This window comes from Glycine max, chromosome 4, assembly GCF_000004515.6.
Source record: "Glycine max cultivar Williams 82 chromosome 4, Glycine_max_v4.0, whole genome shotgun sequence".
NCBI lineage: Eukaryota > Viridiplantae > Streptophyta > Magnoliopsida > Fabales > Fabaceae > Glycine > Glycine max.
This window is the reverse complement of record NC_016091.4, coordinates 17,513,954-17,540,162: the sequence shown is the minus strand read 5'-3', so window position 1 is coordinate 17,540,162 and position 26,209 is coordinate 17,513,954. Positions and strand designations below refer to the sequence as shown.

The window sequence follows — 26,209 nt, the reverse complement described above, 5'->3', positions numbered from 1 at the left end:
TTTCCTAATAAATTTTTGTTTTGTGATGAGTCTATAATAAAATAACAATTTTATTTTTGGTCCTTAACACTTATTTTTAGCTCCTAATAAATTAACAAATTTTATATTTACTCCATGATAAATATTTTTCATTTATTATTAATACAGACTAAACCAAAAATGACTAATTTATTAGGAAATAAACACAATTTTTTTTAATTTATCAATGACTAAAATAAAATATCAAGTATAAAAAATAAGTGTTATTTTATTAAAGACTCAATGTAAAATAAAAATTTATTAGAAAGCAAACACAAAAGTTGGGTATTTAGTAGGGATCAAAACATATTTAAATCTTAATTTTATTAAATGCTAACCTAAAGATGACTTATCAATTTATATTAAGAGCAAATAGGTTATACATTAACAACATAAAATCATTTTATACCATCATTCAATTACAATCTATCATGTATGATAATTTTATTTTTTTTACTTTTATGATAATAATTTTAAAAGTTATATCAATTGTGACATGTGATTAGTTGATATTATAAAATTATTTTACACTGTTAGTAACCTCTTTATATTAATGTTACTATATTTTAGTGAGCATTTGTAAACCCAAGTTTTTATAATCTTGATTTTATAAAATTAATTTTAATTAAAACTAATTTTGAAGTGAAAATAATTTGTGCTATTAAACTTTTATCTCAAAAATAAACTTGTGATAAAACCTAGTATAACATTTTAGCTTAATATGAAAACTATGATTTCTTACTTACACGGTTTTTTTTTTAAGACAACTCATTGAGATTGATCTAGTGATGAAAAGATTGAATAATATGTATGAGGTCATAAATTCTAATTTTAACGTAACCATTGTACACAGCGAATTTTTTTGTATTAAAGACATGTTTCGTGGATTTATCCACCCCTATTATGTAGTGATAATCATCCACCCCTATTATGGAGTGAATTAGGGTGAAAATAGGATAAAGATAAGAAAAAAAAATAAAAAGAAGAGAAAAAGGGATAGATTACATGATGGATAAAAAAAATGAGAAAAAAAATGAGATAAAAATGACATGAAAGAAAAAATATACATATTGAATATTTTTCATTTATCACAACCAAACACCCAAAAATAAGGCAAAATCCAATTTACAAGACAACTGTGTTTGGAAAGCTGAAAAGCTCCCCCAAGCACACCACATGTGTATAGTTTTCTACACTGTCTTGAAATCACATGCTGACACAAGAAAACAAAAGAAGTTACTCTTACAATACTAGTGGTATTCATGATACACTCATTGAATAATTAATGATGCAAGGCTAAATGGTAGTTTAAAAAGAGAGAGCTTACACTAAAAGTTTATCAAAATTAAATACATGCACATATCAATGTTTAAGTAATTTAACAATATTTATCTAGATGTCGACAAAATAGCTTGTCATTTTGATATAACATGAGGGAATAAGCTACCACTCTATTCGGAATGTAAATGACTTGAACTTGCTAACGAGGAACTAAGGGTGTACTTATTTCCTGTATAGTCACAAAATCATTGATGATTCAATTCATCCAGAAAGAATCAAGAGCTAGCTACAGTCTTGCATAGGCATTGGAGTCATATATGCGGGTATCTTGGAAATTGATGCAACGTGAGAGTGCAGCTGCAAGGTTTTCCAGATCTTCCCTAGTATGGACTGCACTTAGGGCCACTCGCAGCCTAAAAGTAAACAACAGAAGTACACATAGCAACAACATATAATCAAATAAAGGTAAACGAATTTCAAATTTTAGATTGTAATTAAAGCAAATATAACGTAAGAGTAAATCTCCAAATTAGTCCTCGAAATAATGAATCAGGCAATTTAGTCTTGAGATTTTAAAAACTCAGTTAGTCTCTGATATTGCAAAACACCATTCGTTTTAATATTTCTTGGTGCAAATTGCAAAATGACACTAAAAATTACTAGAATGAAGGATTTTTCGTAAAGTTAGGGTCTGAGGGAAGTTTTTTAAAATCTCGGAACTAAAACTTCCAACACATACAATCTGGATGACTAATTTAGAGGTTTACTCGTAATCATATAAAGAGATATAAACCTGCATGAGTTAGGAGGCACAGTAGGTGGTCTGATCGCTGTCACGTGGAAGCCAGATTGCAATAAATGCCTGTTCCAGAAAGGCTGAAAATGCTTAGTGTTAAAATGCCTTCATGATCAGCTTGTGAAGCTGAGGTTCAGCTTATTGTAGAAAAAAAATGATAATCTCATAATCTTTCCCAAACATGCATGGAAGAGAAAGTTGAGTGATACAAGAAGAATGAAAAACCTAAATACATGGAAAGAATAGAATATAGGAGTTTATCAAGGGAGGGAAATTTACCGGCTTGCTTGAAGTGCTTTGTCTTCAGTGCCTACTATTAGGGAAATAATGGGACTTGTAACAGGGATTCCAGTAAGCAAATGAAAGTCTTTCACCCGGTTCCAAATAGCCTCTCTACGCCATGTCTCATGTTTTGCCACTTTAACCGCAGCTGAAAAATCGCGTCATGCTTTTAACAAATAAGTGATTCCCACAAGACAAGGGGAGCTAAGCAATAGCAAAAGAAATGATAATATATATTTAGTCTCTGAACAAATATTCCAAGAAAGGAACAAGAAGATCAATTTAACCATGGGTATATCAAACAATTCTTCCTTAGCATCAGATTGAAATTACTAACTATCATCTAGATCACCCTAAATTATACGATTAGGGGTGACAATGAACCAAACCAACTAGAAAATAGTTCAAAACTTAATTTGATAATCAGCTCGTTGAACTTGGTTCATGAACCAAATGAGCTGAACTTGTAGTAAAAATTGAGCTCGTTAAATAAATGAGCTAAACTTGAGTTGCGTATGATTTGACTTGTTTGGTTCTTAAATTGGCTCGATATATATATATTAAATTTATATAATTGATTGAATTTTCTATTATTTTATGCATGCAGGGTGGGGTAGTTTTTATTTATGCAAACTTTGGTTATAATTAAATTTTTTATTGTCATACCTTGTGACCTTACAAAACTAATAGAATACGTAAAATTTTTCCTTCTTAAAAAAATTAAACAATCATTTTATCTAAAATCTACTAATAAATTGAAAATTTGAAATGTATAGGATTTAAAAAATTTGACTCTTGGTTCATGTGATTCGAGCTAACGACTTAAATCAAATTGTTCGTGAGCTTGATCCAAGTCGAGTTCTAGATGAAAATAAGGTTCATGTCAAGCTTGAATCAAGTTTCGAGCTGAGCTAAATAATATCGAATCGAGTTGGGTTGAACTAAGCTTAGCTCAACTCGACTCATTTCCTGCCCTATATACCATGATGTTAGAGGTGATAATGAAAGATAAGAAACCTATCACAAATGACAAGACTACACCATTTACAAATAATTTGATAAGAGAAATGCAATGTGCTCTTTAACATACTCTTTTAAAAACATTATTTATTATTAGTCAAGAATCATTGAAAATCACAAAATTGTGTGTCTCACTCCTTATTTAATGAATCCCCACTCATGATTTTATAGTTTCCAATAAATTTTAGCTAATCATAAACAGTGTAAAACTTAAAAGAGTGTGTTCGAAAGTGTGCTGCTAACACTTTTCAACTTAATAAATATGAAGGGCCAGGGCAAGTAGTAAATACTTAGAAATGAATTAATAACAAATGCATAAAGTGTATATTAATTCAGGTAGAATATGGGAGCTTACCATGAGCAGCAGCAGCAACTGGAACAGGTGCAGCAGTTGAAAATATAAACGAACGACCTCTTGACTGTATTAATAGTTTCCACTTTTTGCTATAAGAATCCATAGAATAGCAAAAATCATTGGTAAATTATTTGTGAAACATAATATGTTTTGTGCAATGTTGTGCAGAAACTAATTTCAGGAGCAATTGCACTCAAATAGTTACCTGCATGCTATAAATCCTCCATGACAACCAGCAGCTTTACTTAGTGTACCAATGCATATGTCCACATCCTTCTCACAGTTGAACTCCTCGGCTACACCACCACCATTTTTGCCACAAACAAATGTTCCATGAGCCTGCGATATACACCAGATTATTAATTTGATAGTTTATAGATGCATAAGACTTTCTAGCAAGGAGAAGCCACATTTTTCTTGTATCACATAAATATTCAATCAGGAAGACAATATACGGTAGAGGGAGTAAGTGATTTCTATCTAGGAACAATAATGTTATGCTATAGATTTCCAATTATTATTATTGTAAGCTCTTTGTAAGTATTAACCTTAGTCCAAGGTTCATAAGCTCAGAACCATGTACACAATAGCATATAATAAATTGTCTTTACAAAGAAAAAAAAAGGTTTTACATCATCAATGACTAACAAAAAGCCATGCTTCTTGCGAAGGTCCGCTAACTCAACCATAGGTGCATAGTCTCCATCCATGCTAAACAAGCTGCAAAAAATAAGATGAACTATAATTCACAAGGAAAATTATAAGCAAAGTTCATTGTCATCAGAAATATAAAGAAACCAAATGACCAATTATAAGGTCTAGCTATTGAAAATATTTCCAAATGGACCAATTATGCCTCTCATTAGCAGCGAGGATGTATGTTACGGTGAATGATGAAATACTCAGTAAAACCAAATACAAATGCTTTGAGAATGATGACACATTGGAATTTGTCAACAAGGCAATTGAATAATCGGCATTGCTTCACTATATCTTCTAGGTAGAAATAAATATAGTGATATGCCTCCCTTCTTTTCATTCTTGCAGTTAAAACAACGATTAAATTGCTCAAAATCACTACTTATGAGTAACTAATTTAAATAAGGCATAATTATTCACAATGGATTTACTCTTCTAAACTCTTTATGTACACTATGCAGAATGCATGCTTGTTATGCACTGTCTCTTTTATGGGAAAGTAAGTAAACTTCTAGGGGAAAGTGAAACTAGATATACAAATATCATATTTACATCAGGAAATACAAGAAACTGTCAACTGCATTATAAAATAGCTAATTGTTGTTCCACTTACATAAAATAGATCATAAAATTGAACTGTAGACTAGTGAATCTCAGCCCTTTGGGCCCTTCATGTATCAAAAAAGATTAGTGAATCTCGTATGTCATGAGAACTTACTAACTGTGGTAAGATCAAGTATTACAGCGTTCACATTCCACAATCCTGACCTCTGTGTGCGTGTGTCCAAGAGTGAGAAAAGAGAGAGATCAGCAAGTAATTAACAAGTGCTTTACTCCCTCAATATTGAAAGTTTACCCAGAAGAATTATCATGGATCAACCCCTCATGACTTTTTAAACAAATTCTTTTGAAAATCTAATAATATAAAATAAAAGTTACCCTTCTAATGAAAGATATTTTCAAAAAGATCTATCTCCATTAATCATTATTAACTAATTGCCGTCAATGACAAGCATATAAAGAAAATTCGAAGAAAAATCAAAGAGAAGTGTATAAACAATAAACAAATTATTTGCTAAATATACTTCTAAAAATTTGTCAACCCCAAAGACAGTTCAGGAATAAAAGTAGGACAAATTTTTTCAGTAAATTCCACAACATGCAAATATTGTTTAGGCTGTGTGAGGATTGAGGAAATATATGCATATTTTTTTTTTTGAACGGCCAAAGATAATATTATATATATGATAATAATAGTACCAGAGGTACTACAAGGAAGATATGATAAAGTATCTCCTAAAAGACAAGTACATAAACAGCAAATGAAAGGCCATCAAAAATAACAGTGCCCAACCCTACAAATCACAGACTAGGTAAAAGACATAGACATATTTGAAGACCATTGATGGAAAGGAACATTGAAGTCCTTTTCCCACCCCCTCAGCCATGACCAAGTGAGAAAGATCGAGTTATCCACCAATTTGGAAATGACGAAAGGCTGATTATTAAAAATCATGTCATTTCTGAGGTTCCAAATGGATCTTGTAGCTGCTATCCACCAGACCTTCCTCCTTCTATTGGAGTTCCTCGAGGCAGCCAAGGAGCAGTGTTGAAGAAAGTTCTCCATAGGGTTGCTGTGCAGAGCTCTATCTTCCTTGACCCAGGAATTAAATTCCCACCACAAAGGCATTATTTTATGACAAGAGAAAAAAAGGTGGGATGCAGATTCAACTTGACTTTGGCAGAAGGGGCAGAGGTCATTTTGAAGGACAATCTGCCTCCTAATTAGGTTTTCCTTAGAAGGAAGCCTATCCCAGAGAAGTCTCCAAGCAAAAGCTAGGGCTGTAGGGGGGATTTTGATTTCCCATAGCTGTCGAAAGCCAGTAATAGGCTGAGAAGGTAACTGGTCAGCTTTGATACAATTATAAGCAGAGTTTGTAGAAAAAATCCCACTTGGCTCAGCTCCCCACACCCAAGAGTCCCTCAAGGCTGCATTAGTGGTTATTACTGCAGTTTGGTCAATAAAAGCTGAAACACCCCCCAGTTCACTGTCAAATAGACATCTTCTCCAAGAAAATTGCCACTCCCAACCAGATTCCCCAAAGATCCCCATGCTTGCCACTGTCTTTAATTTTTGGGATGATACCTGATATAAATCTGGGTATTTATCTTTAAGAACAATTCCTTCTCCCACCCAAGAGTCTTCCCAAAATAGGATTTGATCACCACTGCCCAAATTCCAGCGAAAATGCTTATTGACATCATCCATGCTGCTGTGCTGAGTAATAGATCTTAAATCAGACCACCAAGAGGAGAAAATCTGCTTAGGAGGGCCCTCTTCCAAGCCTCTCCAACCCCTGTACTTTGAAGTAAGAATTCTGCTCCATAGATGATCTTGTTGCTGAAACATCAACCACTTCCACTTGATAAGGAGAGCTCTGTTAAAAGCCTTGATATCTTTGACACCCAACCCTCCCTTTTCTTTAGGAGCACACACTTGATTCCATGCAACCCAAGCTATCTTTTTTCCTTCTAAATTTCCACCCCAAAGAAATTGTCTTTGAATAGCAGTGAGTCTCTTAATGATTGCTGCAGGGGCCCTAGAAAAGGACATATAGAACAGAGGCAAAGCTGTCAAGACAGCATTAATTAAAGTAATTCTGCCAGCCATAGATATACTTCTCTGGTTCCATTTGTTCAGTTTGGCCTCAAATTTTCTGATTAGAGGCTCCCACACCACCTTCCTTCTAGGGTTAACACCTATAGGCATCCCTAAGAATATGAATGGGAACTGCAGGGGACCACAAGAAATCAGCAGCAAGACTACACCACTCCTCAGATTGGCCAATTGCACCAAATTGGCTCTTAGCAAAATTAACTCTAAGGCCAGAAACCATCTCAAAGCTTCTGAGAATAGCCTTAATAGCTGTAACATTATCCATAGTGGGTTCCCCAAAGAATATGGTGTCATCAGCAAATTGGAGGATGTTGACTGGAACCCTTTTCTTACCTACCATAAAGCTGTGATAGCAATTTTTGGACACAGCTTCCCTCATCATACCTGTCATACCTTCAGCAACCAGATCAAACAAGAGTGGGGCCAAGGGATCTCCTTGTCTCAAGCCTCTTTGAGGCTTAAATTCTTCAGTTGGGCTTCCATTCACTAAAATAGAAATGGATGCTGATGAGAGGCAGCCCTTTATCCAGCCAATCCACCTTTCATGAAACCCCATCCGTCTCATCATATAGAAGAGGAAATGCCAAGACACAGAATCATACGCTTTTTCAAAGTCCACCTTGAAAACCAAACATGGCTTCTTAGATCTCCTAGCCTCCTCAACAACCTCATTTGCAATCAAAACTCTATGTAACAGCTGTCTGCCCTTGACAAAAGCTAGTTGCCTTTCATCTACTAAGTGGTTCATGACCTTACCAAGCCTATTTGATAGGACTTTAGCAATGATTTTGTAAACGCAGCCAATGAGGGATATAGGCCTGAAGTCACTAATAAGTTGGGGATCCTTGATCTTGGGAATGAGGGCGATGAATGATGAGTTAAGGCCCTTAGGAAATACTGCATTCTCATAAAATTCTGAAAAGAACCTTAGAAACTCAGGCTTCAGCTCATTCCAGAAGAACTTTATGAACCTAAAATTAAGTCCATCGAGCCCCGGGCTTTTGTCACTCCCACAAGCCCACACTGCACTGAAAATCTCCTCCTTTTTGAAAGGTTCCACCATCATATCACGCTGGATAGTGGATAAAACATTAAAGGCCACCCCATCCAGATTAGGTCTGTTCAAGGAAGGTTCTGCAAATCTACCTTGGAAGTGCTGGAGAATTGCAGCCTTAACCACAGCAGGATTGTCTACCCATCTACCCTCAATGTGCAGCCCTCTCAAGGCATTCCTTCTTCTGCTAAAATTTATGATTTTGTGAAAATAAGAGGTGTTGGCATCACCCTCTTTAATCCACTTACTCCTAGACTTCTGTCTCACTATTGATTCGTGAATAAAGGACTGCTCCCATAGGTCAGCCTGAGTCCTCTTGAGCTCTTGGATTTGCTGATCAGAGGGATTAGCTGTTAGAGAATTCTCTAAATCATTCAGATTTTTCTGTGTTTGCTTCACCTTGCTGCCCGAATCACCACAGTTATCCCTGCTCCAGATTTTTAGCCTATGCTTGAGATTCTGAAGTTTGCATTTTAAAGCATAACCCCCCCAACCCAAAGGCTGATTTGCAGTCCAGCAATCCCTGACCACCTTAGTGTAATCCTTATTAGACAGCGAAGCATCAAAGACCCTAAAAGGCTTAGGGCCCCAATCAGTGTGTTTAGAATTCATGAGAATAGGGCAATGATCTGAATAACTCCTTTCAAGGTTGAATTGGGAACTATTGGGAACTATCAGGCCATTTAGATACCCAATCATCAGAGACTAACACTCTATCTAGCTTACTCTTGCAAGATCCATTAGGCCTAACCCAAGTAAAAGGCTTCCCCACACAGGGAATATCATCAACTTCCATTTGAGCGAGCCAATCATTAAATTCAGCTATAAGATTCACATCTGAATTGTAATGACTGCTTCCCATTCTTTCAGCTGGGTGTCTAATGCAGTTAAAGTCTCCTACAAGGCACCAAGGCTGAACCTGGGACTGGTTTTTCCTTGAGAGTAACATCTGCCATAGTTGTCTCTTGCTTTCTATCTCACACGGAGCATATATGTTGGCCACCACTACTCTCTGCATTTCTGCCAACCAAACCCCCTCCAGCATGATGAATCCTCTTTCAGAAATTTTGACCTCAACCTGAAAGTTGGTGTTGTTCCAGACACACAACAGCCCCCCTGCTGTATTCACTGCAGGGAACCACCCCCAATCGAAATCTGAATGGCCCCACAAAGCCTGGCACACTGCCTTATCCAGAAAGTCCCTCTTAGTTTCTTGCAAGCATAGAAGGTCTATCTTATGTTTCCCAACCAAACTCCTTATAGAGGCCCACTTAATACCTCTACCCAGCCCTCTAATGTTATATGACAGGATATTCATTTAAAAGATTTCCTGTTCCCCAGCTCCATTGCTTCTTTTCTGTCTCTGCACTCCATAGAGGCATAGCTTTGAAGAATATCTGAATTAGTTGTGGGTACCTCCATGCCTATGTTTTCTCCAAGATGCCATAAGTGTTGAGCCTCTTCCAACACCTCAGCACTACACTCAATAATGCTTTTTAGTCTCTTTTTTGCTTCCACATTATTCTGATTATTAGCCCTGTCCTGGTTGTCATTTTGAATTACTGAAGCAGCTTCTCCTTCTTGAAGCTGAGGGTAATTTCCTTCAATCTGCATAGGACGAGCTTTTTTGAGGGAGTGTTTCTGTCTAAAATAGACTTTAGAATACTTATCTGGGGTTTCTTTAGAGGGTTGGGGTACAGGTAGTGAATTCTGCTGGTTGCACCCCTCAGCTTTCGAAGTTGGGCCTATGGTGTTGCTTGGCCCACCAGTTTTTTTACTCTGGTCTAGATGTACACCCGACAGAACTACAGGGTAAATATCCTGCTTACTGCACCCCTCATATATCATATTTGGGCCTTTATTATAACTTAGCCCAGCACCTTGATGGGTCTGTCCCAATGTTAGAGGAGAGTGGAGTTGCATTACGTGGACCTCTTCTCCCCCAATATAGCTCTGGTTAGCTGGTGATCCTGTTCCAGCATTCAAAATACTTCCCGATAGATGATTATTCTGCCCTCGTGCTTGCAGTATTTCCTCTTTTGTGTTTGCTGCTTCCTTCTCAGGTCCCGTATGGCTATCTCCAAGGTCGAGCTTACCGCAACAGGGGTCCTGTACACCTTCGTCATCAAGGTTTGACATTGCATGGTAAGTAACGTCCACCTGGGTTTTACCCAAAGGTCTGATCGTATATCGGCACCCAGCGGTCCCTCCCTCTACCTCTTGGGTATCAGCCGATGACCGTTTCTGGTGGTACATCTCCTGCGAGAAGGACGAGCTAGTGTCGCCGTCGTCTATGGCGTCGTCAACGTCACCAACGTCGTCCGATAGAATCTCCTCCGACCATCCCTCAGACAGCGAGTTTGCTTTCCGGGTCAACCCGACTTCGGGCCCCATCTCTTCCACAATCCATACCCGATACTCTAGGTCCCCCACACGAACGCGAACCTCTGTCCTTATCGCCGGCGGAAGAGGTGTCCGCACCAACAGCCTAGCCCGGTCCAGTCGATATTTGTCTTCTGTGTCATCATCTAGCTCGATGACGTCGCCGATATTTGCTACAGCTTTTCTGAGGTGGTCCAGTTCCCACACCTGAATCGGGAATCCCCACACCTGAAGCCAAATAACCCTGTTGTTGGGCCTGCAGTCCGGCGTCCACTTCTCTAGAGAGTAGAAGAGGGAACTTCCGGATTCCATCTCCGAACGAATGATGTGCTGGGCTTTGTGATCAGGCATCCCAGGAAGAAGAACCATATCATCTCCGAGGAACTTCATGCGTGTGTTGTACCCTAACTCCCAGGCTATACGATCCTCTAAGGTCCCCACCTCCATCACCTTCTTTAACTTGCCGACCCAGGCATCCTTACACCAGTACCCTCTGTCTTCTTCTGAGTTGATCAGAATAGTTGTTATTGTTGCCTCCTCTCTCTTTGCGCCTCCTGTATACGCCCCATTAGTCGTTACGTCCGCGTATGATCTCCTCATAGGGCCAGTAGTTGCCCCACAATGCTTATTGGGTCCATCAAGAGACTTCCTCCCATTGGAACTCTTCTGCTGCAAGTCTTTTTTCAGTGCTGGCCTCTCGAACCTGGGTAGGTTGACGAACAATTTACAGTCATTGATGAAGATGTTATCCAGTCTCACCTCCAAGCCTTTTACGTCCGATACTCCCTTAAACCGCACGAAGCCATATCTCCTGCCTTCCTTGTTGAGCCTTTTAGCAATATAAACTTCACGAACGCCGCCCCACTTTTTAAAAAGCCCCATAGCAGCTCTTCGTTAACTTCTTCAGGGAAATGAGTGAAATAGAAGGAAGTGATATCAGCATTGTTCCTCCAGTTAAGGCTGTAATGTTTAGATTGTCCCCCTGATTCCATGTTCTTTGTTTGTCTTCCCGTTATTGGTTGTTTCTTTGTGGCCTTCTTTGATCTTCTAGTAACCACCGTAGTCCAGTTATCTTCATCAGCAAGAGTATTCACCCGTCCCTGGACATTGATTCGTTGCCCACCATGCAGATTTTCCTTTCGATCCAGGCTCCGTCGTCTCCATGAAGACCCAGTTGGTGTTCTTCTGTTTTCGCTCCATCTCTCCTTCCCTCGAGTTCTGTCACTCGCTCTCTCTCTTTCGCTCCTAGGCAGTCTCTCGCGCCCTCGCTCTCTCTCTCTGTGTCTCTCTACCTCTCTCTCTGTGTCTCTCTCTACCTCTCTCTCTCTCTCTCTCATCTCTCTCAACCATGTTCATATTTAATGTTTCTCCTGATTTTGTAGTTTTCAATCAATTTTAACCGAGAGTGTGTTTGAAGGAGTGTGTTAGAGAGTGTGTTCCTAGCACTCAACTATCAATAGCAACAGATGACCAAATATGATTTCATAAATGTTTCAAAAAAACACAAGAACACTTCACAACAAATAACAGTATCACAACATGTTAGAGTTTTAGAACGGTTTTTGGGTTATTTCTCCCAAACACACAGGGCAGAGCAGGGGGGTGAAGACTGAAAAGAAATGCAGAGCACAATTGCATGATCAGTGGTCTCAATGACAGCATGAAAGTGATAAATCTGGCCAGAGTCCAGAGATGTATAATAGACACTGCATCCTTCCAAACTCCTCCCAGAATATAACACTAGTTGTTTTAAACCTTGAAAAATATATGTTTTCCTACTAGCAGAATGACTAACCTGTCAGTCACCACAACTTTCTTCCTCATTCTGCAATTAGATCTGTTAAAATCATAAATGACAATGTCAAGTGTCAACACATTGAGTGACTGGATCAGAAGGGAAAAAGAGGTGAATATGCAGATTTCAGGAAAAGGTAAAACCTACAATAGCATATTGAGGTGGGACACGTCACAATGTCTATACACATACACCTTTACACTTTTTTGCCGCTCAGCAAGACGAATGCCATCAATTATTGATGCATGATTTAATGCATCAGAAAAGACAGCAATCTTTTCATCCTCTGAAGGTATTCTATTCCCAGCTAAGAGAGTACCGATACTTCCTATTGCTGTCATCAAGGCCATATTAGCAGCAAACCCTGTGGGACAAAGAAGGCAATCCTATAGAATGGATTTTAAACCAAAAATGAGTCAGCATTTCACATAATCCATATTTATTATCATATTTGGGTCCTTTCTTCAATTCATTAGACAATAGGTGGGTCTGGAAGAATGTAATCATTAGCTCCTAAGAATCAGAAGAAGGTGACCAGAAAATATAATTGATTCAATGGGATTAATTTTATACTTGGCAACTCATAAGTAGATTCAATCATGGTCACTGAAACCATATTCATAAATAAGTAAAAATGACAAAAAATAAAAGCAAATATTGTTATTATTATTTTAAGCTTGGGTAGGCCATATCAAGTACTAATTCCTTAAAAAATACTAAACATATTCTGGGACATGGACAAAATAATAACAACTTTCCAAACACTACTGGTGTAATCAAGCTTTTGTAGATCTATAAAATATATCACCTCAATAACCTCTTTGGGTGCATTTGGGTAAACAAGTTAATTAAGTGCTTATGCATAAGTTTGTTTCTATCAACGAAGAAAAAATAGGATTAAACTGTTTTTTCATAAAAGTTATTTTCATAAGCTATCCTAGATAGTTTACTGAAATAAACTGAAGACAGCTTATGAATACAACATAAGAAGCTCTCCTTATACAAGTGCTTATGTCATAATAAGCCCAAATGAATTGTCAATAAGCCCTTCTAAACGCACCCTATAGTCTTCATTAATAATCACAAAGATCAAGCAATGTTCAAACTAGGACAAAAGAGCAATTACAACTCACATTAAGTATGCATCAAATTGTGGAGTGAGCACCATTTCACAGTATTCAATTATACTAAACAATGGCATATGATTCTAGATTCTCAAGTTTGATCATAGCCATCAATTAATTATTCTCTGGTTAGGCTACAAAGAATAACTGATAGCCAAACCGGAACAGTTTAAATAGTTCTAGCAAGCCAGTTGTTACCTCTTTCTTTTTCAAATCTGCCAGGCTCGACTCCAATAGCCTATGATAATTGGTATATCCACAAATAAGAGCAGAACCTCTTGGTCCCATACCATGTTCTTGGGCAGCCTGATTCACAACAATGAACACTATAGCAATGAGCTCAAGCAAAGAAAACAGTAGAAGAAAAGATTCACTAAAGCTCAGTAAGAAGAAAGAGAACAATTCAAAATTCACAAGCACACCTTTGCAGCAGCCTTTCCAATAGTTGGATGGGAACTCAGACCAAGATAATCATTCCCAGAAAACAAAATTAATTTTTTAAACTTCTCATAAGATGCCCCTGCTTCATCACCACCAACAGCTGCACTACAAACAATCTCATCACCTACTCACCACCAACAAAAGAGTTTCATTATTATTGTCGGTAATCAGAACAAAACACATGTTCAATATACTCACGTTTCTACAGAAAAACAAAATGTAGTGGATTCTACGGTTCCTTTAGTTGAAGAAATACTTTTTTGAGTTTAATTTCTATGCATTGTCAGTATAAGAAAAATTTAGCTTATCAACTAACCAGGAAACATTGTTGATATGATTTTTAAGATATAATTATTATAAAATTAAGAAAATTTATCATATATGATAGTTTGTGATTGAATGATAATATAAAAACACTTTTAACTGTTGTGCATATAATATCTACTCTATATTTTTTCTGGTATGATTACTATATCTTTTTTATTTTAATTATAATGTTTAAATTAGAAAATAAAATATGACTAACGTGACATTGAAATTAAGAGCGTGCATTCAAATTAGCTTCTAAAATTACAAAAATGTGATTTCAGTCCTTAAAATTATGAAATATCAGTCATTTCATTTTGTCACCATGACATTGATGCGGAGTATCCACCAATTTTGTTTATGACTAATCTCCGCCGAAGAATCTGGTTGCCCACCTTTAGTGAGATCTCCCCTCCTAACAACATTTTTCCCATTCACAAGACTTGAACCCAACTGGATGAGAGACTTGTTGGTAAATATCAGTCATTTTAGTCTTTGTTCATACAATTTTATGAGTAAAACGATTGTTCTTTAATAATTTTAGGACCTTAAATATTTTTAAAATTTTAAGAAATAAATTGAGGGTGTAACTTCAATTCCACTTTGATGAATTACTCTTGACTCTAACTTACCTATAGTTATTAGCGAAATCATAAAAAACAGGTACATTAATAACTTTTTTAAGCCAAACATGGCCGAAGAATAAAGGGTACCAGAACTTGGGGTGTCGTGCATCCATCTACTAAACGTGGTTTCAGCAATTTCCACTTCGACAGAAGACCGGTCCCATTGCTGCATTTCATCGAACACTTGGAACGCACCATCGTCCACCCCGAATTGGAGAGGCTGGCTATTGCGGAGGCAAATGGGTCTGACAGATCGAAGGACTTTGAGAGAGTGAAGGGTCGCGAGTGCCTCTCCGACCCACTTGTCCCAGCATGCACTTGGCGTCTCCATGGTTGGCGCACACAACAGAATTGGGTAGTGTCTGTGGTAATTGGTATGCTAGCACAGAGGAATGAGAAAGGGAGGGTGTATGAAATGAATGCAGATTAGTTGGTTGGTTAGTTTGGCTTTTGATTCTGGTTTGGGGCTGTTGCTGGGTGCTGTTAGTGTTAACTTTTCATGTCAGCAGCAGCTCACGTGTGCTAGTTTTCTACGTCAACCTCTTACCTTTTATTGTGCTAACTGCCAACATAACTTTCAACTTCCTTCCTCATTTTTGTCGTTAAATTTAGGTGGATTGGATTCTACCGTCAAGAAGGTGAACAAGTTGCAACTTGCAAGTGCTTCATTGGTGAACCACTATTTGTTACCGTTGGATATATTATAAAAAATCAATGTATGAGATTCATCCCACTATTAGTTAATTAAACATGATAAATTAAAAACAGTTTTAAAAGGTGGAGGGGGAGGGAGTGGCACGGTAGAAAAAGAAAAAAAAAAGGAAGAAGATGAAAGAGGGAGGAAAAGAAAAAAAAAGTGAGGGTGAGCATTGAAAAAAAAAGAAAAAAGGAAACTTGAGGCAGTGAACCTTGCGGGGGAGGAGATAAACTATTTAATTTAATAAATAATTAAATAAAATATTTAAAAATGAGATCTATGTGGGACCTATAAAAAATTGTCTAAGATTTCAAAATGAGATTTATCACTAAAGAAAAAAATGGAACAGATTTTGAGAGATTTTTCGTAGCACTCTAGGATCCATCAAAAAGTGATATAAGATCTCAATTTAAGATTTACCATTAAAGATGCTCTTAGTTTTAAACACCCTTTCACATTGATTTCTCTCGAATCTTAAAATTGCTCTCTCTCTCTTTGGCCTTTCTCTCCTGCCCTTGCTACTCTTTGCTCGTCCCATCTGTCGGAGAAATCTCAAAGTGATCTTCGTCCTCCATCGTTGATCCCTTTCCTTCACATTGATCTCTCACTCTCTCTCTCTCTCTCTCTCTCTCTCTCTCTCTCTCTCTCTCTCTCTCTCTCTCTCTCTCTCTCTCTCTCTCTCGTTGTCGTTCTTCGTCGGTCACTACTCGTTAGTCGTCGTTACCCGCCTCCTGCCACTGCCTCTATCAATCGGTGAGTTCTTCGAATATGGTTCCTCTTAGGGGATACCAGTCTAAAGCTTTCATTTGAATCCGTTGTTAAAAATTTTGATTTCTCTTCTACGTTAACCCAAAATCTGAATTTCCCTCACTTTTCATTTATTATATCTCCTGCTAATTGCTATTGTGCATATGGGTAATGCATTGCACATGTTCGATTTCATTTTCGGATTCGCACTGTCCTAACTAAGTCGCGATGTGACACCCTCTACCCCACACATATATGTACTAATAATAAAAGGAATAAGAATGCATAATTAATTAAAAGTTTTTAAAACACATTTAAATAAAAGCATTTAAAAAGGGTCAAAGGTTCACATTCATTTTTCTAACATCATAATTGAATGTGTCATAATAAATAATAAAATCATCTCGGCTCAAAAACAAGGTCGTCCAAGACTTCATGCAATTAATATAGAAACATATGTCCCAATGACACTACCTATCAGAGCATTGTGTTCCAGCGCCTTCTAGCATGAGGTTCTTTAAAGTCATCCACCTAGTCATTTGCTCTCACGAACACAAAGTTCAAGATCATCGCAGGATACAAACACAAATAGCACACAGGGAGTGAGTTATCACATTTCTAAAAAAAATACAAATAAACAAAGGCGTAATCAAAATAAATTATGGAAGTATTTATAACATAGTTAAACTTAATACAATCCAAGTCACTTCGCCACTTTAACATTTAAAATTCATTTTGCAATCACCAATCACATTACACATGAATCACACACTCGGATTAAGACGTAATAACACTCATCGATTTCATAATAAACAATTAGCAAGCGTTATGCAATAATTATACTAAGACTCAAGCCTATATGCAATGTGGTACCATGTTAGTGAAAAATCACACTGGGATGCTTAAGAGTACATAACAAGACACACCACACAATGGGTATGTTAGGTCACTCTCACTAAGTAAAATCATAAGGTAACCAGTCAGGGTCACTCTGTTTTGCGAGAATGCTCCAACCATATGAAATCAACATATGCTTAAAGGAGAACTCAAACTGAGTATTTTTACCTCTAAGGCCTAGACTCCAAAGAATCTGTTAGGGCCTCACCTTCCTGATTCAGATCCAACCCCTAAAACAATTTTTGCACGCAGACACTGCTAATGAATTATACAATACCTACGACCTCACACTTGTGTTTCAAACACGTTTAACACATTGCGCTACAATTTAACACTTTAGATTTCTAACTAGGAATCCTACATTTTTCCTTTAATATTGTGCATAAACACTTTTCTCAAGGTAAACACCAGTCGAATTATTGTATAATTCACAGCTCACAACACAAGTATTGTCACATCAAGTCTTAATCACACACTTATTCACAATTGTGCACAATTTAACATCTCATAATGTCACAATCCATCATCATATTTTTACACGTATCTCACAAATTAACACATGTTCAACTTTGCACTTATACTCAATCTCAATAACAATATTATAATTTCAAAGCAACATGTTATCCCACAATTCATCACATATTCAATTTATCACTTATACATAATTTCAATCACAATTTCATGATCTCAATATAACTATTTATCACGCTAATCTTATCTAAAACACAAACAAATCATACAAAAAATTTTCTCACAACACGGGGAGTAAACCCCTCAAACAATTTCACATAATCATACAGGAACAATTACAATACAATAAGCATCCCAAAATAAACCCCAATTTGATCCTCTAAGGACCCCTACACATGTTCATTCTAACCCCAATTGTGATAAACTCATCTCTTACCTCTAAGCGGGTTCACGTGTGTATTCCGGTAGTGATAGCGACATCTCTAGCACTTTTATAAGATTCCTCAAGCTTTTCCTCTAGTTCCTCTATTAGGGTTTCCAAGTGTTAGAGCGAAAGAGAAGGGATTGGAGCCTCTATTTTATTGTCTCCGTGCGAGAGTTGCCTCTCTCTCTCTCTCTCTCTCTCTCTCTCTCTCTCTCTCTCTCTCTCTCTCTCTTTCTCTTTATGGACATTATTTCACAAATCCCAATGGTGGAGGTATACAAAAGTGAATTACAAACTTGATGTTTAAATTTCTTGACGATCCAACGGTTAACGAGCCCAGGATTATAATTTTACTAAAACAGATTTGGGTGTATGCAAGAAAAAGAAAGCTACTCTCAGCCTGAAAACTGACATAACATGTTTCTATTTATAGCTAGGGTACTCCCAACCTATTATTTACCCTGTTTTTTTTCTTTATTTTTATTATTTTATAAACAAAAACTTTATTTTATTTCCTATCAAATGAATAAATAAAATATCTTTTTTATTTTTTATTTTTCTTCAAACCATTATTTTAATTAATAAAGTTATTTCTTCTTATTTATTTAATTATAAAAACCTCATCATTTTTCTAAAACTATTTATTTTTAAATGAAAAATGTTTTAAATTTATTTTACGAAAAATAAGGTGTTACATGAGCCCTAAGTTCGTCCATTTCACTCTATTCGTTTTCCCATCCGTCTCCGCACGGTTGGCCCCACTGGTATGATCACCACCACCTTAACTTCCATTTTTCATGCCAATTACTAACAATAGTAACATCTCTTTCGTTATGTGTTTCTTCATTAAAAGCAATTTTGGGGGTTAAATTGGTTTAAAATGACTCGGTGGGAGCAGTCCTTGTCGTTAAGACTTATGTGCAAATTGGCTAAAGAAATTTGTTGGAGGACTATACAACATTCACATATTCTACAGTCTGCATAAAAATATTTAAATGTACATGATGATAAGGTGTCTCAATTCATGTCTTAAATATATAAATGAAATCATATTGGAATAGAAATTTTTAGAGAATTGATTCCCCTCGATTATGTGTGGGGTAAGTTTTTTCTTTCATTATTAATAGCACTTAGTACTCACGCTTTTCAAATTCATGTTTGTTAAGATGTTTAAAGTGGCTGATCTATTAGGATGATTTGAGTGTCTAGTTTTCTTGATAAATAGTTTGTGAATGCTTACGCAGTTCAACAGTATTGTCTGCTTTGGATTTTTTTTCAAGCAATAATAGTTCTAGCCTGATCCAAGGAGTAATGTTATGCACAAAGGGTGAAAAATCCTAGCATTCGAGGCCTAGGTACCTCTAAAAGAAAGGTGAGGAAATGACTTTTATTACTGCTTATCCATCTGAATACATCCATTATGTATATATAGAGTTTTTCCTACTAACAGTATTCTAACGGATTTTGGCATTATATGCCTTAGAGGAAATCAAATACTGGAATAAAAGCATCTTCTAACAGAATTGGGTATCTAGCTAACAATGCACCTGGAGGACCACTACTCTGCTGCCAGCTCAGCTGATACACAAAATCTTTAAGGTAATGAGGTTTGTTAATTTCCCTCCTTGGCCTTCGATTCTCTTCTCTTTTTTCGTCTGATTCTGTATCTTCTTACTATGTGTCTTGTTGCTCAATGCTATTAGTCATAACATCCCTATGGGCTTCCAAAACAACCTTGTCCTCAAGGTTGTATTCTAGTTTAAGGTCCTCACACTTTTCCCACGAAGTGTCTTCTAGAAACAGCCCCTTCCATTGCACAAGCACGAGTAATTGCCTTCCATTGTCAATGTTCTCCCATTTAGTATCGAGTATAGTGAGTGGTGTTATAATGGGCTGATTGTCTTCAGCAGAGTTTTGCAGTAAAATTGGAACATCAACCAGATTAGTGGGTGGGAGATATGGTTTGAGTAAAGAATAGTGGAATATTGGATGGATGCGCGAAGTTGCCGGCAGGTTAAGTTGGTAAGCGACTGGCCCTATCTTCTTCGTAACTTGGAATGGCCCATAGAATCTCTTGGCTAACTTGGAGTAAAGACCCTCCGTTACTGAAGTTTGTCGACGAGGTCTTAATTTCACTAGCAGCCATTCTCCTTCCTCAAAATGCACGTCACGCCTCCTCTGGTCTGTGAAATGTTTCATCTTCTATTGGGCCTTGGTCAATTTCTTTGTCAAACTAGTGAGTATGACATCCCGTTGACTCAACCAATCGTCAACAACTTCAACGTTCGTCATTCCGGTCAAATATTGAGGGATGCTAGGAGGTTTCTTGCCGAACATAACTTCATATGGAGACATCCCTGTAGTCGTGTGAGTGGATGTATTGTAAGACCACTCAGCCCATACCAGAAAGCGCCCCCAGGTAGATGGTCTTCGATGAACGAAAGCTCTCAAATATTGCTTAATGACGCGATTTGTTACCTTGGTCTGACCATCAGACTGAGGGTGGTACGCGAAACTCATGTGCAACTTCGTTCCACTGAGTTTAAATAGCTCCTGCCAAAATAGACTGATAAATAAGGGATCATGATCAAAAACTAAACTGCGGGGCATGCCATGTATCTTCCCTGAGATTTCCATGAATAGACGAGCAACTGTAGAAGCTGTATAATGTGCCGGTAACATTCCCAAGTGCACCCCCTTAGAAAATTGGTCCACCACTACCAAGATTATAATGTGTCCCCAAAAAGCGGGCAATCCTACGATGAAGTCAAGTGACAAGTCCTCCCATGGCTGTGCCGAAATTGGTAGGGGACAGAGTAACCTGGGGCGTTTTCTATGGTTGTACTTTGTCTGTTGACAATCAACTCAGGTGGTGACAAATTGATGGACATCTTTCCTCATTGTCGCCTAGATAAAATTTTTGCCAACACGAGCCAAAGTCTTTGCAACTCCTATATGCCCTCCGGTAGGTGTGAAATGAAATTCCGCGAGGATGATTTGAATGGCCGGGAGCCTTTTTGGTAGCCAAATATGCCCCTTCTGCATGATGAGATCCTAACAAATGATGCAATCAGGATGGTCTCGAGGAGTATCTTGTATCTGTTGTTGATATGCTAGGAAATCTTGATTACTCAATAGTTCTGCTTTCAAATCCTGCAAGAAAATCAAATTTGGAATTGTTAGCATTAAAAATTCATTGGAGAAGGATTCCAGTAATCACGAAAGGGCATCCGCTGCTGCATTTGATTTGTCAGCACGGTATTGAATGGTGTAATTGTATCCCAACAAATGAGCCAGGTAAAGTTGTTGCTCTAGGGTCTGAATTACTTGCAACATGAGTTCCTTGATACTATGATGATCCGTTAGGATCGTGAAATGGTGCCCCAACAAGTACTGCCTCCATTTCTTGATGGCGGTCGTCATGGCAGCTAGTTCTCTGACATAAGTGGATGCATGTAACAACTTCAAAAAAAAAGGCAGCCTTACAAAAGAATGCAATGGGATGATTTTGCTGTGACAAAATCGCACCCATGCCTATCCCTGAGGCGTCTGTTTCCATAACAAATGATAAGGAAAAGTCTGGTAGGCCAAGGATTGGTGCGCAACACAGAGCATCCTTTAAATTCATGAATGCTTGTTGGGCCTCAGAATTCCTGTGAAATTAATCCTTTGCCAGAAGTATTGTGAGTGGTGCCGCCATTGACGCATAACCTTTTATGAATCTTTGATAGAACCCCGACAGGCCAAGAAGGCCTCGTAGGGCTTTGGCAGAACAGGGTGTCGGCCATTGTTGGATAGCTTCAATTTTCGTAGGGATTGATTCCACTTCGCGTTTGGAGACAATATGGCCTAACTACTCCACTTGTTGGGTAGCAAGGGAACATTTTGAAAACTTAAGGAAGAATTGCCCTGCCCTCAGTACTTGAAATGCGGTTTTCAAATGCTCCAGATGTTCCACGAACGTCTTATTGTAAATTAAAATGTTGTCGAAGAAAACGATGATAAATTTGCATAGGTAAGGGGCAAATGTGGTGTTCATGGTTGCTTGGAAAGAGGAGGGAGCATTGCAAAGCCTGAAGGGCATGACCAAGAACTCGTAATGGCCGTGATGAGTTCTAAATGTTGTTTTGCTTATGTCACTCTCTGTCATCAGAATTTGGTGGTATCCTTAAAGAAGATCCAGTTTCGAGAACCAGCAAGCACCTCCTAATTCATCTAATAGCTCGTCAATAGTAGGGATAAGAAATCGGTCCTTAATGGTTATGGCATTTAATGCACGATAATCAACACAGAAGCGCTATGAACCATCCCTCTTTTTAACCAACGATACCGGCGACGAGAAGGGACTGGTGCTGGGTCAGATAACTCCATTCTAGAGCATTGTCACGACTTGCATTTCAATCTCCCGTTTTTGAAAATAAGGGTACCTATAAGGTCGTACATTAACTGGTGTTGAATTGGGTAGAAGATGAATGGAGTGATTATGGACGAATTTCATGGTCAATGCATTATAGTCTGTTAAGACCGGTCAGAGCGACTTAATCCATTGAACTCCCAAGACAATGTCGGCACCACATAATGGAAGAACATGGAGGTCCATCATGAACACACACCCTTGTACGTGAATCGTAATGCCCGGACAAATTCGATGGCAATCCACTTCATTACCATTTCCGACCATCACTCTCAATGGCTGTGTGGGCTGAGACAAAAGGCCCAGGTGTTTCACTAGGCGTTCTTGCACCAAATTATGTGTGCTTCCACCATCGATCAAGATCATGATGTCCTGTTTGGATACCCGGCCCAATAAGCGCAGTGTTTTTGGTGCAGAATAAACCGATAGAGCACAAAAACTGATTTAGGACTGGGGCGGGTTTACCTAGGGCGGATCATCTGATTTTAGTGAAGGGATCTCTATTTTAGGGTCTGCGTCTTCTGCTTCTCGTTCCTCATCTACGATGAGAAGAAAGAATCGAGAAGCACACTTATGGCCTCTGGTGAACTTTGCGTCGCAGTTGAAACAGAGGCCCCTTTCTCTCCAACTGGCCATCTCCTCAAGGGTGAGCCTTCTTAAAGGTAAGGGTGGTGGTTTGGCGGGTGAAGGTAAAAGGGGTAGTGTTGGGGGTAAGGGTGAGGTGAGCAAATTAGATGGTGGGTGGGAAATGGGTTCCATATATGTACGACCTCGAGGATCGTGATGATGCTCCATGAGCTTTTCTTCCTGGAGTCGCGCTAAACCTGCGGCATGAATCAGGGTGAGGGGCTGACACGCCTGGACTTCGTGGCGAATATCTAGGTCCAGCTCCGATATGAAGCAGCTTAGGAGAAATGGTGGTGGCAACCCTACAATGCGATTGGTGAGCACTTCAAATTTCGACAGGTAATCGTTGACTGATCCCTTCAAGGTTAATTTGAAGAGGATTCCAGTAGGGTCCTCATATGGTGAATGAGCAAATCGAGTCTCAATTACTTGTAGGAAATTCAACTACGAAATGAGTTGATGGTTTCTCATCATCCACTGAAACCATGCTAAAGCTAGTCCCTCCATATAAAATGAAGCAATGGTAAGGCATTCTGATTCCGCGGTTGAATGGTATTCAAAAAATTGTGTGATTTTGAAAACCCAGCTTGAAGGGTCTGAACCATCAAATCTCGGAACCTCGAGTTTCATGTGGGGTGGATGGGTTAAAGGAGTGGTTGATGTGGGAATGGCTGATGAAGAAGAGGGTGATGGAAGTTGTTGAGAATTGTTTTCAAGATTGGTTACCCGGTTAATAAGCGCATCAAGCTTTTATGTGACATGGAGTTTATTGGAGGCTAATTTGGCTATGGCTTCTTCAATTCGTTCTATATTGGATTTGGATTTGGTTGATTCTGCCATGGTTTTTCTCTCAATGAAAGCACCAAATGTTATGCACAGAGGGTGAAAAATCCTAGCATTCGAGGCCTAGGTACCTCCAGAAGAAAGGTGAGGAAATGAGTTTTATTTCTGCTTATCCATCTGAATACATCAATTATGTATATATAGAGTTTTTCCTACTAACAATATTCTAATGGATTTTGGCATTATATGCCTTGGAGGAAATCAAATACTGGAATAAAAGCATCTTCTAATAGAATTGGGTATCTGGCCAACAATGCACCTGGAGGACCACTACTCTATTGCCAGCTCAAATGATTACACAAAATCTTTAAGGTAATGAGGTTTGTTAATTTCCCTCCTTGGCTTTCGATTATCTTCTCTCTTTTTGTTTGATTCTGTATCTTCTTGCTCTGTGTCTTGTTGCTCAGTGCTATTAATCATAACAAGTAATGTGATATGTCTTTGGTTTAGTGAGCTTTGATTAATGGAAAATGGAATTGAATTTTGTAACTCAAATGCAGTAGATTGACTAATGTTTTCAACTGAGATACGAAAAGGAAGAAGTTTTTTTACTCTCCTAAGTTATGGTGTTGATACAAGGCGCAAAATGTTTTCTTTCTCCCTCCTATATTTCTCAGGAAAAAAAAGAGTTTTATTTAAAAAATTGTATATTGTTCTAATTCATAAGCCTAAAACTATTTGTATGAAAAAAATATGTGAGTGTGAGAACAGTGATAGTGTTTCCTGAACAAGTTGTATATTGTTTCCAGAAAAAAAATGTGAGCATGAGGGAACAGTGGCTGGACTAGATTGGTAGGTTCATACTAGATTGGTATTTGGTATGTAGGATTGTCAAGGCTTGTCTTTAGTTTTTTGTATTCACATGTTCATTACACTAGAGTACTTGTATTATTATGTGCACTGTTAATTTTATTTTAGTATGCTTGATGAGAATGAAGTGGTTGGAGATGATATGGTTGAGATTCCACATACAAAAAAAGATATATGGTCACAAAATGTTGAATCTCATTTCATAACTTTAATGGAGGAGGAAGTTAAGAAGGGTAATAGACAAACAACTACTCTTACAAGGTTGGCATGACAACACATCAAGGAAGAGATGAAAAAAATTGGTAAGAAATACACAAAAGATCAATTTAAGAACAAGTTTAATCAGTTGAGAAGAAAGTGGAAGGATTTCACTAATTTGATTAAAATGGAGATTTCATTAGGGTATAATTCAACTAATGGACAAATTATTGCCACAGATGATGAATGGAAAAAGCTATGTGAGGTATGTTTAATTCAATTTTATGTCTTTATGGTATATTATTGTGTTATTCTTTTACAATATACTAATAATTGAAATTATGATATTGCAAAAATATAAAACAACAAAGCAGTTTAAGAAGAAAAGTTGTCTTCATTATGATGAATTGTCTATCATATTTGGGGACACAGCTGCTTTTGGTGCAAATCAACATCCTTCTACAAAGAGTCCTTCAACAAATGATGATGATGATGGTGTAGAACATAGCTCTCAACCAAAAAAGAAGGCACTTGTTAGTGTTGATACAAAGAAAAAAAATCAAGAGAAAACTTTCAAATGGCATTTGCTAAGGCTTTAACAATTATGAGTGAAACTTCTGAAAGGAAAATTGATATTTTGGAAAAGATCAACCTAAGTCAGGTTGTAGGGTCATCCTTTAAAGCTACGGTGTGGGAAGTAGTTGGACAAAACAATGAGGATAACAACAAATTGATGGCTTGTTTAGCATCCTTGAAAAACTTGAAGGAATTGGTGTTGCTCCTTTTACAAAGGCAGTCAAGGCATTGAAAGATAACCCTACTTGGAGAGATGTATTTCTAACTATATCAGATGGGCGGAAGAAAGACCTACTCCTTAATCTTTGAATTTATGAATATGCTTATGGTTTGATTAAAACATACATATGCTTGAATCTTTGAATTTTTATATTTTGTTTTCATTAAGACTTGTAATTTTCCATTTTCCATTCTACAACCCTATGCTATGGATTGTTGGATTTATGAATGTTATTTAGTCTTTTGCTAATTTTTAGTGTGAAGTGAAATATTTATATTGTTCTTATATTATTGTAAATTTGCAGGAGGATTGTCATGTAAACATTATTAGAAGCTTAGTAAATGATTCAGATGAAGAGATTGAGAGTGTTATGCAACTTTATATTATGTTTGAATATACTAATTTGTTGAATCCAAAACCTCAACCACA

The 26,209-nt window shown here is 37.6% G+C and overlaps 1 protein-coding gene across 2 annotated transcripts; it reads right to left on the bottom strand.

The window, feature by feature from the left end:
• Positions 1–1,082: 1,082 nt before the first annotated feature.
• Positions 1,083–15,524, bottom strand: LOC100820189 (8-amino-7-oxononanoate synthase). 2 transcript variants are annotated; one of them, XM_003522833.5, is made up of 11 exons: positions 14,944–15,524; positions 13,906–14,048; positions 13,682–13,789; positions 12,507–12,745; positions 12,360–12,401; positions 4,385–4,472; positions 3,958–4,091; positions 3,753–3,841; positions 2,375–2,525; positions 2,093–2,161; positions 1,083–1,712 (listed from the first exon to the last, which is right to left on the bottom strand). In XM_003522833.5, exons 1-11 carry the CDS (start codon positions 15,185–15,187, stop codon positions 1,586–1,588), a joined length of 1,434 nt encoding a protein of 477 aa, XP_003522881.1. In that variant the 5' UTR covers positions 15,188–15,524; the 3' UTR covers positions 1,083–1,585. The 2 variants fall into 2 exon arrangements, with proteins under 2 accessions (XP_003522881.1, XP_006578419.1); XM_006578356.4 differs by having other exon boundaries at positions 1,654–1,712; positions 2,093–2,175.
• Between the last annotated feature and the right edge of the window lie 10,685 nt (positions 15,525–26,209).

Coding starts and splice junctions, on each gene's coding strand:
- LOC100820189 (XM_003522833.5), bottom strand. CDS start 15,187: ATGGAGACGCCAAGTGCATGCTGGGACAAGTGGGTCGGAGAGGCACTC. Junction 12,746..13,681: donor CAGATTTGAAAAAGAAAGAG/GTAACAACTGGC, acceptor TCCATTCTATAG/GATTGCCTTCTTTGTCCCAC. Junction 1,713..2,092: donor GTGCCTCCTAACTCATGCAG/GTTTATATCTCT, acceptor GTTTACTTTTAG/GCTGCGAGTGGCCCTAAGTG.